The sequence below is a fragment of the Epinephelus fuscoguttatus genome, linkage group LG7 (assembly GCF_011397635.1).
Source record: "Epinephelus fuscoguttatus linkage group LG7, E.fuscoguttatus.final_Chr_v1".
In the NCBI taxonomy this organism is placed as follows: Eukaryota; Metazoa; Chordata; class Actinopteri; order Perciformes; family Serranidae; genus Epinephelus; species Epinephelus fuscoguttatus.
Genome location: NC_064758.1, coordinates 871,266 through 887,545, shown reverse-complemented (window position 1 = coordinate 887,545; position 16,280 = coordinate 871,266). Strand labels below are relative to the sequence as shown.

The 16,280-nt window shown below is 39.6% G+C and overlaps 1 protein-coding gene across 2 annotated transcripts in view; it reads left to right on the top strand.

Moving 5' to 3' along the window:
* The window catches only part of LOC125892006 (sodium-coupled neutral amino acid transporter 3-like), an 87,510-nt gene that overhangs the window by 24,615 nt on the left and 46,615 nt on the right, over positions 1–16,280 (top strand). For both annotated transcript variants that reach the window (XM_049581707.1, XM_049581708.1), the window contains exons 2-4: positions 1,322–1,465; positions 1,587–1,656; positions 5,107–5,222. In XM_049581707.1, coding sequence (XP_049437664.1) covers positions 1,401–1,465; positions 1,587–1,656; positions 5,107–5,222 — 251 coding nt within the window. In that variant the 5' untranslated portion in view covers positions 1,322–1,400. The remainder of the gene's footprint in view (positions 1–1,321; positions 1,466–1,586; positions 1,657–5,106; positions 5,223–16,280) is intronic.

Genomic DNA, 16,280 nt, shown 5'->3' with positions numbered 1-16,280 from the left:
AACTTTGAGAAGCAAAAGTAGTGTTAAACTGAGCATCATTTGAGGCTTATTTGAGATCTCCTGTATAAGATCAGCAGAGGTCTGATCTGAGAATGCTCATCTGTTTCTCAGGAGGAAAAAAACGAGCATCATAAGTAGGATGGTCTTTTTGTATCATGTTGATCTCATTGCTGTCTAGGAGAAACAGAGAACTTGATGAAATCTTATTTCAGATTTTTCTTTCTCTGGGATGTCAGACATTTTTACCAAGCAGTCCTGCACAAACTCTCCATCACTGAACTGCTCACCAAGCTTAGCATGTTCATTTGCTACCAAAAAGCTTACCTGTTTACACCCTTCCATTACTTTTCCAAAGATTTGTGAAGACTTACATGTGCAGATAGGTCTCGTTGAAACTGTTCAACCATACTTTTGCATTCTTAATCCATGAACTTGTAGGGTTTGTTATTAGTCTCATAATGGTGTTTAAATTCCTCGAACATCAAATTCACCTGTTTGCAGATACGGCAGATCACTTCATCTGTCCCCCAAGGTTAAATGAAGTAAGAGTTAATCCTTTTTTCCTAAAACCCCCATGTCTCCAAAACCATACAGCATTTTTCCATGTTGGCTTTTCCATCTCGCTTCCGCAATAAATTACAGAGTTGTTCACTGAAATGGCTGAATTAGCTAAGAGCACTAACATTGATGACCAAACAGAATTGCCACGGCACTTGTATGGTCCAACTAGTTGCCAAGTAACCACTGGGTTTCTACCAAAACTGTATAAATGTCCATGAGGACTGACCGTTTTCCAAAGCCAGCCTCAATTGGCCATTTAAAGAACTGCAGTTTTTGGCACTTGGGTTTTGGCTTCATTTGCAGCCCAGGAGGTTGCTGCTTGCTTTCCAATAGTTATCATTCCTAATCTGACAGACACTTGTCAGGGGGTCACAGTTGATGCAGTAGCCAAGTAATGTAAGATGTCAAGGGTAAAAGTATCTAAATTGACTGTGAGTGATTAAAATATAACATGCAAATATAGCATGCATTTCCTGTCACATTCAGCGGCTGCACAAATGTTTCTAAGGGTTGATTTACCTGCCTGCACTTTGAGCAACTATGTCTTTGATATTTTATTCTAATTCATTGGTGGGAGCAAAAATATGTGTTGTGTTCATAAAACATACTTTTTGTCAAACATTGTAGTTATAGCTGAAGTAGTTGCAGTGTGTTTACATTTTGAAGAGGTCTGTGTTCTACAGTCAATATAATATGATTAAATATCTAATTATACATGAGGTGGTTTTAAGGTACTTGTGTTTTGTTTCTTCTTTTTCAGATTTCAACTTCAATACCCTTTTCTTTGGAAAAAAAAAATCATCTGATGGAATAAGTCAGTTTATGTGCCTGTCCTAAGTATGGAACTGCAGAAGCTATCAAATGGTAATCACCACCATGAAGTGGCTGTGCCTGTGGAGGGAGGGTATGTTTCTTGTGTGTGTGCACTATTTGCTGACTCACTATGAATTCTTGGTAAATCATATACCTTCACATCATTTAAAGTTGTGCAGAGTTTGTTTCGTTGTTTGTGATGGATATTGCAGAGTTCCACCAGAGGAAGAAAAATTCCTTCAACACAGGAGTGATGGATCAAAGAGACCTCAGTTCACAGATGTGAGTATGAGAGAGAGGCTGAGGCCATGCAGCCTGCTGGTGCTCTCTGTATTCTGATACAGCATAGAATTCACAGCAATCAACATTTAATTTTTTCTTGTGAAAGTTATGTTGTCATCATGTCCGAAGTTACAATGTTCAAACTGTAATGGAGGGAGGGAGGATCAATAAGTGGGTGAGCATTGGACCTTATTCTGTACATGTGCTCTGATTTAGGGCCCTATTTAGATGGTCTAAAGTGGACGGCATAGGGCGCATAATCCATGTCGCAAGTGTCATTGCTATTTAGATGCAGGCACAGTTGTCATTTTCATGCCCTGCGCCCTCATCGTCTAACTAGCAAATGAACTTGCACTTCTCTGGGTGTGTTGGTCTAAAAATGAGGAGTGGTCAGGCGCAGTCATGGCGCGTTACTAGTTAGGTGATGTAAAAAGCAAATGCGCCAGTGACCAACAAAAACCTGGTCTAAAGTCAACGGCGCAGTATTTCGCTGTTAAACAAGTTAGTAATATGCGTCTCTAGGCGAGTGCACACACACGTGCACTCTGCTCAGACACACACGTAGCAGCCACACATATGCAAAAGATAACAATAAAAAATATGATTACAATGTGAAAGGTTATTATTGTGCACGTTAAAATATTTATCAGAAACACGTCTTAATGGTCACATTATGTGGCTACATTATATACTAGGCTTCACCTCCTGCATGAGGAGATCCGTCTCCTCAGCTGTAAAACGCTCACTCTTTCCAGTTGGTAGGTCCGCCATCTAACTAGCTCTCTGCCATGCGCTCCAATCGCGCCTCTTTTAAAGGGAATGAGAGGTGACACTCTGATTGGCTTATTGAATGATACGCCCAAAACACACCCATGACTAATTCACAGAGTAAGTCCAACCCTTTTAGACTCTCCGCCATGGCGCACAGTCTAAAAACATGCTGTCTAACTAGCAAGTGACCGGGACGCGCCCATGTGCCGCACGCCTGGCGCTTCGCGTTTTAGACCATCTAAATAGGGCCCTTAATGTTTTCTATACACCTGTCCATGCAGCTTATGCATCATGTAGCTGGTTTAATAATGACTGACACTCAAACATCTCAGCTGTTGTGTCATCTCAAACAGATCAGATCATCTGGTATAATTCATCCTTATTTTTCATTGTCTGGAATCCGTGCTTGGTGCTGGAGCCTGCCACCAGCTGTCTGTGTCTGCTTCACTCATTCAATGGCTATAATAACTGTCTGTTCCGCAGTTTTTTAATCAAAAAACAGAGAGGGAGCTGCTGTAATTTTACCATTTGCAATAACTATCTAACTTTGGGACGAAGGTATTAAAGGGTCCAAATAAACTCAAACTAAAGCTGGGGAGGATCTCTTATTAAAGACAATCTTTTGGGCCATATTATGCCTTTATTAGACAGTGGACAGTATAGAGATGATTAGGGGTGGGGAGAAAAAATTGATACAGCATAGTATTGCGATATATTTGTGTGGAAAAATCACACAGTGCCAAGTACTGATTTTTTTAATAACACAAATTATCAACACGACTACCTAGCCTACTAGAATAATATAATCAATTGATTTTTCAGTCCACAACATACATTTTGCTGCTGCAAATGGCAGAGGTGAGATGAACAGACTGAAAACTTTATCTTATTAGAAGGGCTGTCAAGTGATTAAAAAGATCAAGTCAAGTGTGACTTGACAAGACTGGCTTGCTAGTGTGAGCATCAGAGGCAGTGCTAGCTTGGACCTCTGTGTTTGCTGCTAAATACATTGCATTGAGGTGATATAGGCTTTAAGTACTCCGATGGTACAAAAATTCCTTACTGCAGAAATTGCAGAGAACAGTGCTCCTATCAGCAGTTCCATCTGGGTGTTTTTGAAATGTAAATGTTCCATTCATGGGGCCAAACAGTGTTGTCTCGTCTGCCAAAGCCACTGTGTCGGTAAATGACACACTGAGTCAAAGGGCAACACGAAATGCCATTAATCTGCAGTATTTTTTTAATGCGCATATTTTTTTTTTTCATGCTTTGTTTTTAATCAATCAAAATGAATGCATTACTTTGACAGCCCTATTTATTAGATAAAATTATGTTGACAAAGTTTTCCTTTGAGGACATAATTTAGGGTTGAAAAAAGTATTAAATTGCAAGATATCACAATTTATATTATTGCAAAACTGAGCATATCACAACACATTTAAAATCGAAATATAAAAATTGAAAATAAAAATAAAATTGTATTGTGACTTAGGTATCGTAATAATATTGTATTGTTGATCCTCTGGTGATTCCCACCCCTAGAGATGATATGAGGGGAGATAGAGTTGGTAATGACATTCCACAAAGGTCCCCAGCCAGAAAGCATGTAGGGACATAGTTATCTTTGACCACAGAAACATTTTAACACCTTCTGCCTCAAGGCCATGTCTAACTATTTAGGTGTCAAAAGCTACACAACTTCCGTCACCCTTGAGGGCAGTTACCTTTTGATTATATTTTATAATAATTCAATAAATTCAACTTAATTAGCCTTTACTCAACTTTTGGTATGTGCCAGGTCGTCAGCATGTCAGTTAGTACATTTTATTTGTATTCTATGATCACCATCTTCACCTTATTAGGTGTAAGACGTTTTTTGTTTGTTTGTTTGTTTTTTAGTGAGCTGAACTACTCATATTACATGCACATATTTCAGGCAATGGGGGTCGTAATTGGGCAGGAAAGTAGGACTGATTACCTAGGGTCCCAATGGGAGGAAACTCATGAAAAACTTGGAATAAAATTTGGGGTTTGTTTGTTTATTCATTTTAAGTAGTTGGTGCCATTACTAAATCAAAACTAGCTGAATAAATCAGTTTACAGACTGAACTTTGTTTAAAAAATAGTTGAAGCTCTCTAAGGCCCCTCTCACCCCTTAAAGGTACAAAAATGGTCTGCTCTGGCACTAGAATTAATCTCTAAACGCAGCTAGAGCCACCTGAGTCACTGCTTAAGCTGCTGGAGCACCAACACAAACGGCCATGTGTTACTCCAAGATAGGGAGAACATGGTTCCAAAAATTAAAAGACAGAAATAAAGAAGAAAGGAAATTGACTTTGTTAAATGAAAAACAAAAGGTGCATAACACAGATATGGATCAAGAGAGGAAGGTCGAGGGACCCACAGAGACTGTTTATGCACAGGGCCCAGAATTTGCTGCTATGCCCCTGATTTCAGGGATAACTAAACTAAAAAATGTTGTGAACTTACTCAAGACAGCATTTATTTCCTCCAAAACAGAATGCTAAAGTAGAAGAGTGTGTGTGAAAAGATGTTGTAAAAGACATGGTAGCATGATTTGTGGGTGCTGAAAGCTATTGTATTGCCTTTGACACTATACATTAATGAACTTGTTATTGTGTCTTTGAAGTTAATATTCCAATCTTATCTCTTTTCCAGTTTGAGGGTAAAACCTCCTTTGGGATGTCTGTTTTCAATCTGAGCAATGCCATCATGGGCAGCGGCATTCTGGGTCTGTCGTACGCCATGTCCAACACTGGCATCATCCTTTTCCTGTAAGTAACAGAAATGTTTACAAACTTTGGTACAGAGAGTACAACGGATGTGTGATACTCACACCACACACGTTCTGAACCTCAGTGGCTCCCTGGAAAAACAGACAGTACACAAACAGACATGAAAGGAGGCAAAGTAAATATTACACAACACTTGGTTACCGCTCATGCCTTATGTACTTATGAAATCTTGCACTTAAAACTTGCCCCAAGTCTGAAATGCCAAATGGTAAACTCACTGTTACTTTATTATTATTACTGATGCTGTGTGCAGACAGACAGATGATCATTATCCAGACTGTTACACAGCGTACAGTTTGAATTCCACAGCTGTGCCCATTAGCCATGTCAACATGTTATTATGATTTTGACCACACAAAAATTGTCTTCTTCTGGCATATGTCTTAAGACCTTCAGCTCCGTTGAGGCAAGCCAGTCCAGTGTTTCATTGTCCAGATCATATAGACCACGATTGCAGTTCAGTGGCTGGTTTTTGGGACAGCTGGTTATAATGTGTTCCAGTTTGTAGTGGATCCCCGCATTCGCCAAGACACAAAAATTGTGATGTACAATTCAATTCAATTCAATTTTATTTATAAAGCCCAATATCACAAATCACAATTTGCCTCACAGGGCTTTACAGCATATGACATCCCTCTGTCCTTATGACCCTCGCAGCGGATAAGGAAAAACTCCCCAAAAAAAACCCTTTAACAGGGGGGGAAAAAAAAAAAACGGTAGAAACCTCAGGAAGAGCAACTGAGGAGGGATCCCTCTTCCAGGACGGACAGACGTGCAATAGATGTCGTACAGAACAGATCAGCATAACAAATTAACAGTAATCCACATGACACAATGAGACAGAGAAAGAGAGAGAGAGAGAGAGAGAGAGAGAGAGATGCAGGTAATGACAGTAGCTTACAACAACATTATTGAAAGTAATAATATTATAGTTATAGTTCTGGCTACTGCGGTACAATATGTTGAAAGTATGTATTAATATCTGGCAGTATACATGTGTGACAATAGTCATATGTGTATAATAACAGTAGAAGTATGACTAATGACTAATGATGGCAGCAGCAGCAGGAGGCATCTGGCAGGACCACGACAGCAGCACAACCACACACGTCACACTGTCCAGGCACCGCTGCAATATGAGTTAATCTGAGAGACAGTGGAGCACAAAGGCTCCGGAGAAGAAGCCGAGTTAGTGACATCCAGAATGGCCGAGTTAGCAAGATGCAGTAATAGAATATGAGAGAGAGAGAGAGAGAGAGAGAGAGAGAGAGAGAAGGAGAGAAGGTGCCCGGTGTATTATAGGGGGTCCTCTGGCAGACTAGGCCTAAGTCAGCCTAACTAGGGGCTGGTACAGGGAAAGCCTGAGCAAGCCCTAACTATAAGCTTTATCAAAGAGGAAAGTCTTAAGTCTAGTCTTAAATGTGAAGACGGTGTCTGCCTCCCGGACCGTAACAGGAAGATGATTCCACAGGAGAGGAGCCTGATAGCTAAAGGCTCTGGCTCCTGATCTACTTTTGGAGACTTTAGGGACCACGAGTAACCCTGCGTTCTCAGAGCGCAGAGTTCTGGTGGGATAATAAGACACTATGAGCTCTCTAAAATATGACGGAGCTTGACCATTTAGAGCTTTATAAGTTAAAAGTAGGATTTTAAATTCAGTTCTGGATTTTACAGGGAACCAGTGCAGAGAAGCTAAAACAGGAGAAATATGATCTCGTTTCTTAGTTCCTGTTAGTACACGTGCTGCTGCATTCTGAATTAGCTGGAGAGTTTTTAAGAACTTACTAGAGCTACCTGATAATAGAGAGTTACAGTAATCCAGCCTTGAGGTAACAAAAGCGTGGACCAATTTTTCTGCATCTTTTCGGGTCAGGATAGGCCTAATTTTCGCAATATTACGCAGATGAAAAAATGCAGTCCGTGAGGTTTGTTTTTTTAATGAGAATTACAAGACAAATCTTGATCAAATATTACTCCGAGGTTTCTTACGGTAGTGCTAGAGGCCAGAGCAATGCCATCTAGAGAAACTATGTCATCAGATAAAGAGTCTCTGAGTTGTTTGGGGCCAAGAACAATAACTTCAGTTTTGTCTGAATTTAACATCAGGAAATTGGTGCTCATCCAAGTTTTTATGTCTTTAAGGCAGTTATGGAGTTTAGTTAATTGATTACTTTCTTCTGGCTTCATCGATAAATACAACTGTGTATCATCCATAACAATGGAAATTTATAGAGTGATTTCTAATGATGTTACCTAAAGGAAGCATATATAGAGTAAATAGGATTGGTCGAGCACAGAACCTTGCGGAACTCCAAAACAAACTTTGAGTACGTAAGGACGATTCATTATGAACGTGAACAAACTGAAAACGATCAGATAAATAAGATTTAAACCAGCTCAGTGCAGAACCTTTTAGGCCAATTAAGTGATCCAGTCTCTGCAGTAGAATTTGATGGTCAATTGTGTCAAACACTGCACTAAGATCTAATAAAACAAGTACAGAGACAAGTCCTTTGTCTGAAGCAATGAGAAGGTCATTTGTAATTTTAACTAGTGCTGTCTCAGTGCTATGATGCACTCTAAATCCTGACTGAAATTCCTCAAATACATTATTATCATGGAGAAAATCACACAGCTGGTCTGCGACTACTTTCTCAAGGATCTTTGACATAAAGGGAAGATTAGATATTGGTCTATAGTTGGCTAAGACCTCTGGATCCATGGTGGGCTTTTTTAGTAGAGGTTTAATTACAGCTACCTTAAAAGACTGTGGTACATAGCCTGTTAATAAGGATATATTGATCATATCTAATATATGAGTGTTAACTAAAGGAAAGACCTCCTTAAGTAGCCTAGTTGGGATGGGGTCTAAGAGACACGTTGATGATTTAGATGAAGAAATCAGTGTGGTCAATTCTTGAAGAGAAATTGGGGAGAAGCAATCTAAATATATCTTAGGTTTTACAGCTGTGTTTGAGGTTAGATAGGTACTATCTGAGGACAGGAGGTCATGAATTTTGCCTCTAATAGTTAGAATTTTGTCATTAAAAAAGCTCATAAAATCATTACTGCTAAGGGCTAAAGGAATACAAGGCTCAATAGAGCTCTGACTCTCAGTCAGCCTGGCTACAGTGCTGAAAAGAAACCTGGGGTTGTTCTTATTGTCTTCTATTAATGCTGAGTAATAGTTTGCTCTGGCATTGCGGAGGCCCCTCTTATAAGTTTTGAGACTGTCTGTCCAGATTAACGAGATTCTTCCAGTTTGGTTGTCGCCAATTCCTTTCAAATTTTTGCGATATTTGTTTTAACTTACGGGTTTGAGAGTTATACCAAGGAGCGAACTTTCTTTGCTTTTTTAACTTCTTTTTAAGAGGAGCTACAGAGTCAAGTGTTGTTCGCAGCGAGCCTACAGCGCTATCGACAAAATGATCAAAGTCGGTACGGCAAACCTCTGTTACTGAGGGACTTGGTATTGAATTTAATGACGGAGTAATCTTTTCCTTAAATTTTGCGACAGCACTATCTGATAAACATCTGGTATAGTAACTGTTGCTGAGTGGCATGTAATCGAGTAAAAAGAAATCAAAAGTAATCAGATAATGATCCGATAGCGAGGGATTCTGTAGAAAGACTTTTAGATTATCAATTTCAATTCCATACGTCAGAACTAGATCGAGGGTATGGTTAAAACAGTGAGTGGGTTCATGTACACCCTGACTGAAGCCAATGGAGTCTAATAATGAGATAAACGCGGTAGCCAGGGAGTCATTATCAACGCGTCGACATGAATGTTAAAATCGCCTACAATAATAACTTTATCTGATTTAAGAACTAAACTGGATAAAAACTCTGAGAATTCAGATGCAAATTCAGAATACGGGCCAGGAGCACGGTACACTATAACAAATAAAAGTGGCTGCGAGGTTTTCCAGGTCGGATGTAAAAGACTAAGAACGAGGCTTTCAAATGAATTATAATCTAGTTTAGGTTTAGGGCTGATTAACAGGCTAGAGTTAAAAATGGCTGCAACTCCCCCTCCTCGGCCGCTGCCTCGAGGAATGTGGGTATTATTATGACTGGGAGGAGTGGACTCATTTAGACTAACATATTCATCTGGACACAGCCAGGTTTCAGTGAGACTGAGCAAATCAATATGATTATCTGATATTAATTCGTTTACTAACACTGCTTTAGACGATAGAGACCTGATATTTAACAGTCCGCATTTAATTCTCCTGTTTTGTCTTTCTGTCACAGAAGAGGTTTTAATTTTTATGAGGTTGTTATGCACAACTCCTCTTTGTTTAATTTTAGATTTAAATAATTTAGGTGGTCGGGGGACAGACACCGTTTGTATAAAACTATGAAAACTATGGCTGGGTAACTGAACTAGAAGCTCAGAGAGGCGTATAGGACTGCGACTCTGAGTCCTGGTCTCAACTCTGGGTTGTCAGGGATTTAAATTACTAATAAATTTTGCCAGGTTCCTAGAAATGAGAGCAGCTCCATCCAAAGTGGGATGAATGCCGTCTCTCCTAATAAGACCAGCGATTAAATGATGACATGCGGCTAAACATGTCATCACTGGTCAGATTTGGGAGGGGTCCAGAGAAAACTACGGAGTCCGACATTGTTTTTGCATATTCACACACCGAAGCAATATTAATTTTAGTGACCTCCGATTGGCGTAACCGGGTGTCATTGACGCCGACGTGAATAACAATCTTACTGAATCTACGTTTAGCTTCAGCCAGCAGTTTTAAATTAGATTCAATGTCGCCCGCTCTGGCCCCAGGGATACATTTGACTATGGTCGTTGCTAACTTCACGTTTCTCAGAATAGAGCTGCCAATAACCAGAGTTTTATCCTCAGCGGGTGTGTTGCTGAGTGGGGAAAAGCGGCTGGAAACGTGGACAGGCTGGTGGTGAGCCGTGGGCTTCGGCTTGGAGCTGTGCTTCTGGCGAACCGTAACTCAACCTCCCGGCTGAACGGGAGTTACCGGAGGACAGTTAGCAGAGGCTAAGGCTATGCTATGTGGCTTCGCACCGGCTACAGGGGGCTGGCTAACTACCGCAGCTACTGAATGGTTTTCCATGGTGCGGAGCCGCGCTTCTAATTCACTAAGCCTCGCCTCCAACGCAGCAAATAAGCTACACTTATTACAATTACCACTGTTGCTAAAGGAGGCAGAGGCATAACTGAACATTTGGCACACCGAGCAAGAAAGAGCAGAGGGAGAAGCCATCGCTAATTTTAAAGCTAATGTAGCTACCAAGGCTAGTAACGTGCAAACAACAGCTAAGAGCTTAGCGAGAAAGTTGTAGAAAGGAGGAGAGCTGTAAGTGCTTAAACAGAACCAGTGTGGGTTAAGACTTGAAGTAGACGTTAAAGCAACGTTAAAGCAACTGAAGTGAGAAAACTGGCTACCAGAATTCACCAGAGCAGTACAGAGACGCTGTCACAGAAACACCGGAAATGACACAACTCGCTTACCGCAATACGTCAGCACGTCAGCTGTCACCAGTATAACAATATACAATATAATCAGGCCGTCATTGTAAAAATAATTCTAAATAATAATAATTCTAATGATGTTAATAATAATAATAATAATAATAATAATAATAATAATAAACAGTATGAAAAACAAAGACGTAAAAGAACATAATTAACAGAAAATGCAATTTAAGTATTATAAATATATATATAATATATACATATATGCGTGGATACATACACGTACGTACACATACATACACATATAGGCTTCACACACACACACACACACACACACACACTCATACATGTAAATATACATACATACATACACACATACACTAAAAAAATTTCTAAAAGCCAAAAGCCAGAAAGTCACTTTTAATCGCAGGGTGTGGCTACCTATTTTTACAAATAAATGCAAACTAATAAATAAATAAATGGTTATTGTTTACACTGTGAAGCAGCTCATTTTTATATTAGTTCTTTGATAGTTTAAAACCTCTTAAGTCCTGCTGGTTTGCTGTCTACCCATTTAAGTACATTAATCACAAAGTCTTCCAAGACATTACTGGACTTAATCTTCACTAACAGACCTGATCACGTCTTGAAAAGCTATAATCTGATCACAGGTATCTCCGATCACAATCTGACTTTAGTGTCACAACGGTTAAATAAGCTAAGATATAGAGCAGATAATGGAATAAGAGAGGATACACCAACATCATTTATCCACAAAAAAGGATGTGGATCGCTTAGAAAATAAATTAAAATCAATAAAATGGGGCAGAGTGACTGAAGGTGTAAACTATGAGCTGGCAAGTAAGGAGTTAAAAGCTATTCTCTCAGAACTCCTGCTCAAATTCACTAAAACAAAATTTTTTAAGCGTAAATGAAGACAGCTTCTGCCATGGTTCACTGAAGAGCTAGGACAGCTAATAAAAAACAGTGATATGGCTCTAAAAAAAATCCTTGAAATCTGGGCTAGAAAGCGATCGACAAGCTTTTAAAAGCCTTAGAAACAAAGTGACCAGACAGTTCAGAAAGGCCAAAGCAAATTTCTGCCCTTAAGTCAGCCATCGTAACTCCAGTTTTTAAATCAGGTGACCGACAGGAAGCGACAAATTACAGACCTATTAGTATACTCCCCGCCATCACCGAAGTGCTTGAAGAAGTGGTTGCAGAACAGTTGAAGTCTCATATTGATAAAGAAAAATTACTACATCCAATGCAATTCGGCTTCCGTGCAAATCATTCTACGGAAACGGCATTGCTGTTACTTCCTTGAGGTCATCAGGGATACGCTTGACAAAGGTGGGGTAGTAGGAGCTGTCTTTCTGGATCCACGTAAGGCATTTGACACTGTGAGTCATTCCGTTCTTCTCTCCAAACTAACCAAATTCAAGCTCTCAGAAAACATACTTGAAGAGAAAGTTCCGTTTTTTACAACCTGGACCTTATTTCTGGCATTAAATACGGTTGTTTACTCACCCAGATAAGTTTGGTGTCATTTGGAGTCCTTCGGAAGATCCATGAGAGCCACGTACATCCATATAGTGGGAATGATCGGGGCACCGACAATGAGGCTCTAAATAACACATTATCTGCCACGAAACTCGTTCATTTCACCAATAGGTTTTTATGAATCACTAGAGTTGCTTTTCATCATCATCCGGGTCATTTATACTGACCTACTAACCTCTGACCTGGATGATGTCATCCAGGTGCACGCGCCGCCGCACACCCGCAACACAGCTTTGTTTACAACTGGAATTTGCTACTGTTAGTTTTGTGGCAGTAAATTGGAAAATCTTCAAATCCTCTTCAAAACTCGTCAACTTTCAACCTCTTCTTGTCCCTCATACTTTGAGCTAGAGACACCATGTCAACTTTTAAAGAGTCAGAAGACCTTGAACTATTGGGCATGTATTCAGCTTCTACTTTTTGGAAAAATACATACGTGGGTGGGGTGCCTACCTGTATACTGGAAATGTAAGTAAGAGATAACGTTTATTATTTTATTTATTGCAGCTGAGAAGACATCTCGGTGCAGGCCCCCCGACGGCAGCATGCCCCAACGTGCGTGGACTGCGAGGGCCCGTTCATCGCTGCTTGCAGCTTTAATTTATTTATTTTTCTTCTTCCGCCCATATGATCACATTTTTCACTGCCTGAACATACCCCAAAACTCACCAAACTTGGAATATAAGTCACACCTCGCGAAAAATTTTATAATTTTTTGTCGTCCTGAATTTCCACCACTAGGTGGCGCTATTATTAAGGAAAGTGCGTTTTGGCTCATAACTCCCATATACTCTGTCCATAGCCTCAGATAATTTGGCAGCAACTTCAGCATGATTTTTTCCATGGGTAAGTAAGACTGTGCTATCCACGTACATTATTGTTTCTACTTTGTCACAGACTGTGGGGAGGTCATTGATGTAAATAGAGATTAAAAGAGGACCAAGAATCGATCCTTGAGGCACCCCCATACTACATGGTTGGATGTCTGATAATTTGTTTTTGATTTTAACACACTGAGAGCAATCCACCAGGTAAGATTGCAGCCATTTAAAGGGAAAGTTCCGTTTTTTACAACCTGGACCTTATTTCTGGCATTAAATACGGTTGTTTACTCACCCAGATAAGTTTGGTGTCATTTGGAGTCCTTCGGAAGATATTTAGATCCGCGAGAGCCACGTACATCCATATAGTGGGAATGATCAGGGCACCGACAATGAGGCTCTAAATAACACATTATCTGCCACGAAACTCGTTCATTTCACCAATATGTTTTTATGATTCGCTAGAGTTGCTTGTCATCTTCATCTGGGTCATTTATACTGACCTACCAACCTCTGCAAAAACAAAATCAGAGGCAATTCGTAAAGACAATCCTCTTTACCACCGAAACATTCACCTTTCTGTTTATCACTTTTTGTCACTGAGCGATGAGAAGAAACTAAAGAAATGTAAATTCTCACAGTTATTTACTTATCAAGCAAACAATTTCAAGGAAAATTAAAGCTGCAAGCAGCGTTGGGAGGGACCTCGGCCCCCCGCCGTCGTCCCCCAGCTCAAGTTGCTGACCTAAGCCATGTGACCTAATGAAACTTTGACATGTGCGATGATCAAACAACACACACACACAAACACACAGGCCTGTGTCTGTCAGAGTGAAGCCATTGTTATGCTAATAATGACCACGTACTTAGGTGACAGCACAGGCACTTCAAGTTCAGTTTGACTAATGACTAATGATAACAGAATCAGCAGGAAGCATTTGACACCACAGCAGCAACACAACCACACACACCACACTATCCAGGCACCGCTGTGATAGAAGTTAACCTGCAAGACAGTGGAACACAAAGGCTCTGGAGAAGAGGCCGAGTTACTGACATGCAGTACGGCAGTTAGTGACGAGCAGAGAGGGAGAGAAGGGAGAGAGAGGAGAGAGGGGGGAGAAAGAGAGACAGAGAGAGAGAGGGGGGAGAGGGAGTGGAGTGTTTGTGTGTGTGTGTGTGTGAGTGTTATTGTGTCGCTAAAATTTGCAAATTATGAGCTGCAGGTTGCTCTAAGGTTACATTATTTTTTTTCTCCATGTCTCTCTCTCTCTCTCTCTCTCTCTCTCTCTCTCTCTCTCTCTCTCTATATATATAATATATCTCCCTGTCTTTCTCTCTCATACATAAACCCACAATGAATATTTGGTATGTATACTCTGACTAGGAGTTAAAAATAAAAAAAAATAATATTTTTATGGTTGTTTTTCAACAAAGACAAAAAAAAGTCCTGAAGGGGAACAGTGTCTATTTTTATTGAAAAATAGAAACTGCCCCCCAAAATGATAATGCATAAAAATTGGTGTTGTTATTTATCATTCACATATCACAGACTGTGATAAATAAAATAAAAAAATCCATCCAACATTTATTATATAGTTAATCTTAATTCATGTTTTTTTTTTCATTCAATTAACAGTGACTTCATGCAAATAAAATGTCAAATAAATTGTGAAAATCCTCAAAAGGAATGAATATTTAATATGCATAATCTGAGTACAAGTTGGTTCAAAGATTTAAGCAAAAAAATGTAGAGAAATATATTAATATTTCTTATTTTTTAGTTTTTCACACCGTCCCGAAGGGGACAGGTGTGATTTTTTATAAGGGGGCCCGCAGGGTTAAAAATACAGGGTTCTTATGAAGGTGGTGGGAGCGTATATTTTGAAAGCTGTAGACATAAGCCATGTGACCTAATGAAACTTTGACATGTGTGATGATCAAACAACACATCCATATTCATTTGAAATCATGTGACCTAGTGAAAGCTTGAGTGATGTGTACTGGCTGCTGTGATGATCTAAGTGCAGCAAACAGACACAAATATATAATAAGACTTACAAATGTTGAATTAAAATCTGATTGTATACATAAGTGACACTAATCATATGTGTATAATAACAGTAGAAGTATGACACACGCAGACAAACAGATATAGACGGCCGAGTTAGCGACATGCAGAGAGGGAGAAAGAGGACAGAGGGGTGAGAGAAGGGGGGGGGGCAGGGAGTGGAGTGTGTGTGTGTCTGTGTGTCTGTGTGTCTGTGTGTGTCCGTGTCTGTCTGTGTGTGCCATAATTCTCTGAGTCTGTCACCATGGCAACAGACTCTCTCAACATAACCTGCTAGCTGACAGGTTTTCTTCAATAAACCCTGAGTTTTTCTCTGTCTCCTCTCTCTTCATCCTTTTGCCTCATTCATTCAGTCCGTGTCAAAGCTTGTATCGAAGTGCATCCGTTAGCAGAGATTTATCGTCTGTCACAGTCTAATTCCTGCTGCCTTTTAGTTTCTTACTCAGGACTGTCTTAAGTTACTGAATTTATGCAGATCAATCATTTCTTTGAACATCACTTTTTGTCTTAACATTCAAATATTACACTGCAAGAATTCATCCTCAGCTCAGAATCAAACCTCTGTGGTTTTTATATTTATTTGTTTTAATAACACTGTGCACAAGGATCAGACTGGCAATCTGTCAGAGCAGCTCCGAAGTGTTTATTGCACATGATGTGTAGGTGTAATTGTTTACATTTTAAAAACACTATGAAGCTTTACACACATAGTATCATTGGCTAATAATCTCGATCAATAATGTCACTGGTCACACTGATGGAACATAATTCCTATGGCCTAATATTGGGGATTATTTATTAATATTTCTGAGTGAGCAATAGTGCAGCATTTCAGAGCCTTTAAATTTACTACATTTGTAGCTGATATAATGTCACTGAATGCTGTTGACTCAAGATACAAATTCAATCAATCAATCAATCAATCAATCAATGTCACACATGACAAATTGCCTCACAGGGCTTTACAGCATACAACATCCCTCTGTCTTCAGGAACCAATAAAGGTGGTGTGACTTTATATTTTGAACTTTGTATACTATCAGACATTAATATATACTTCCCACATGTTGTACCACAATAGCCAGAATCATAAGTCAAACTCAATTTTAAAAACTGTAAAGGGT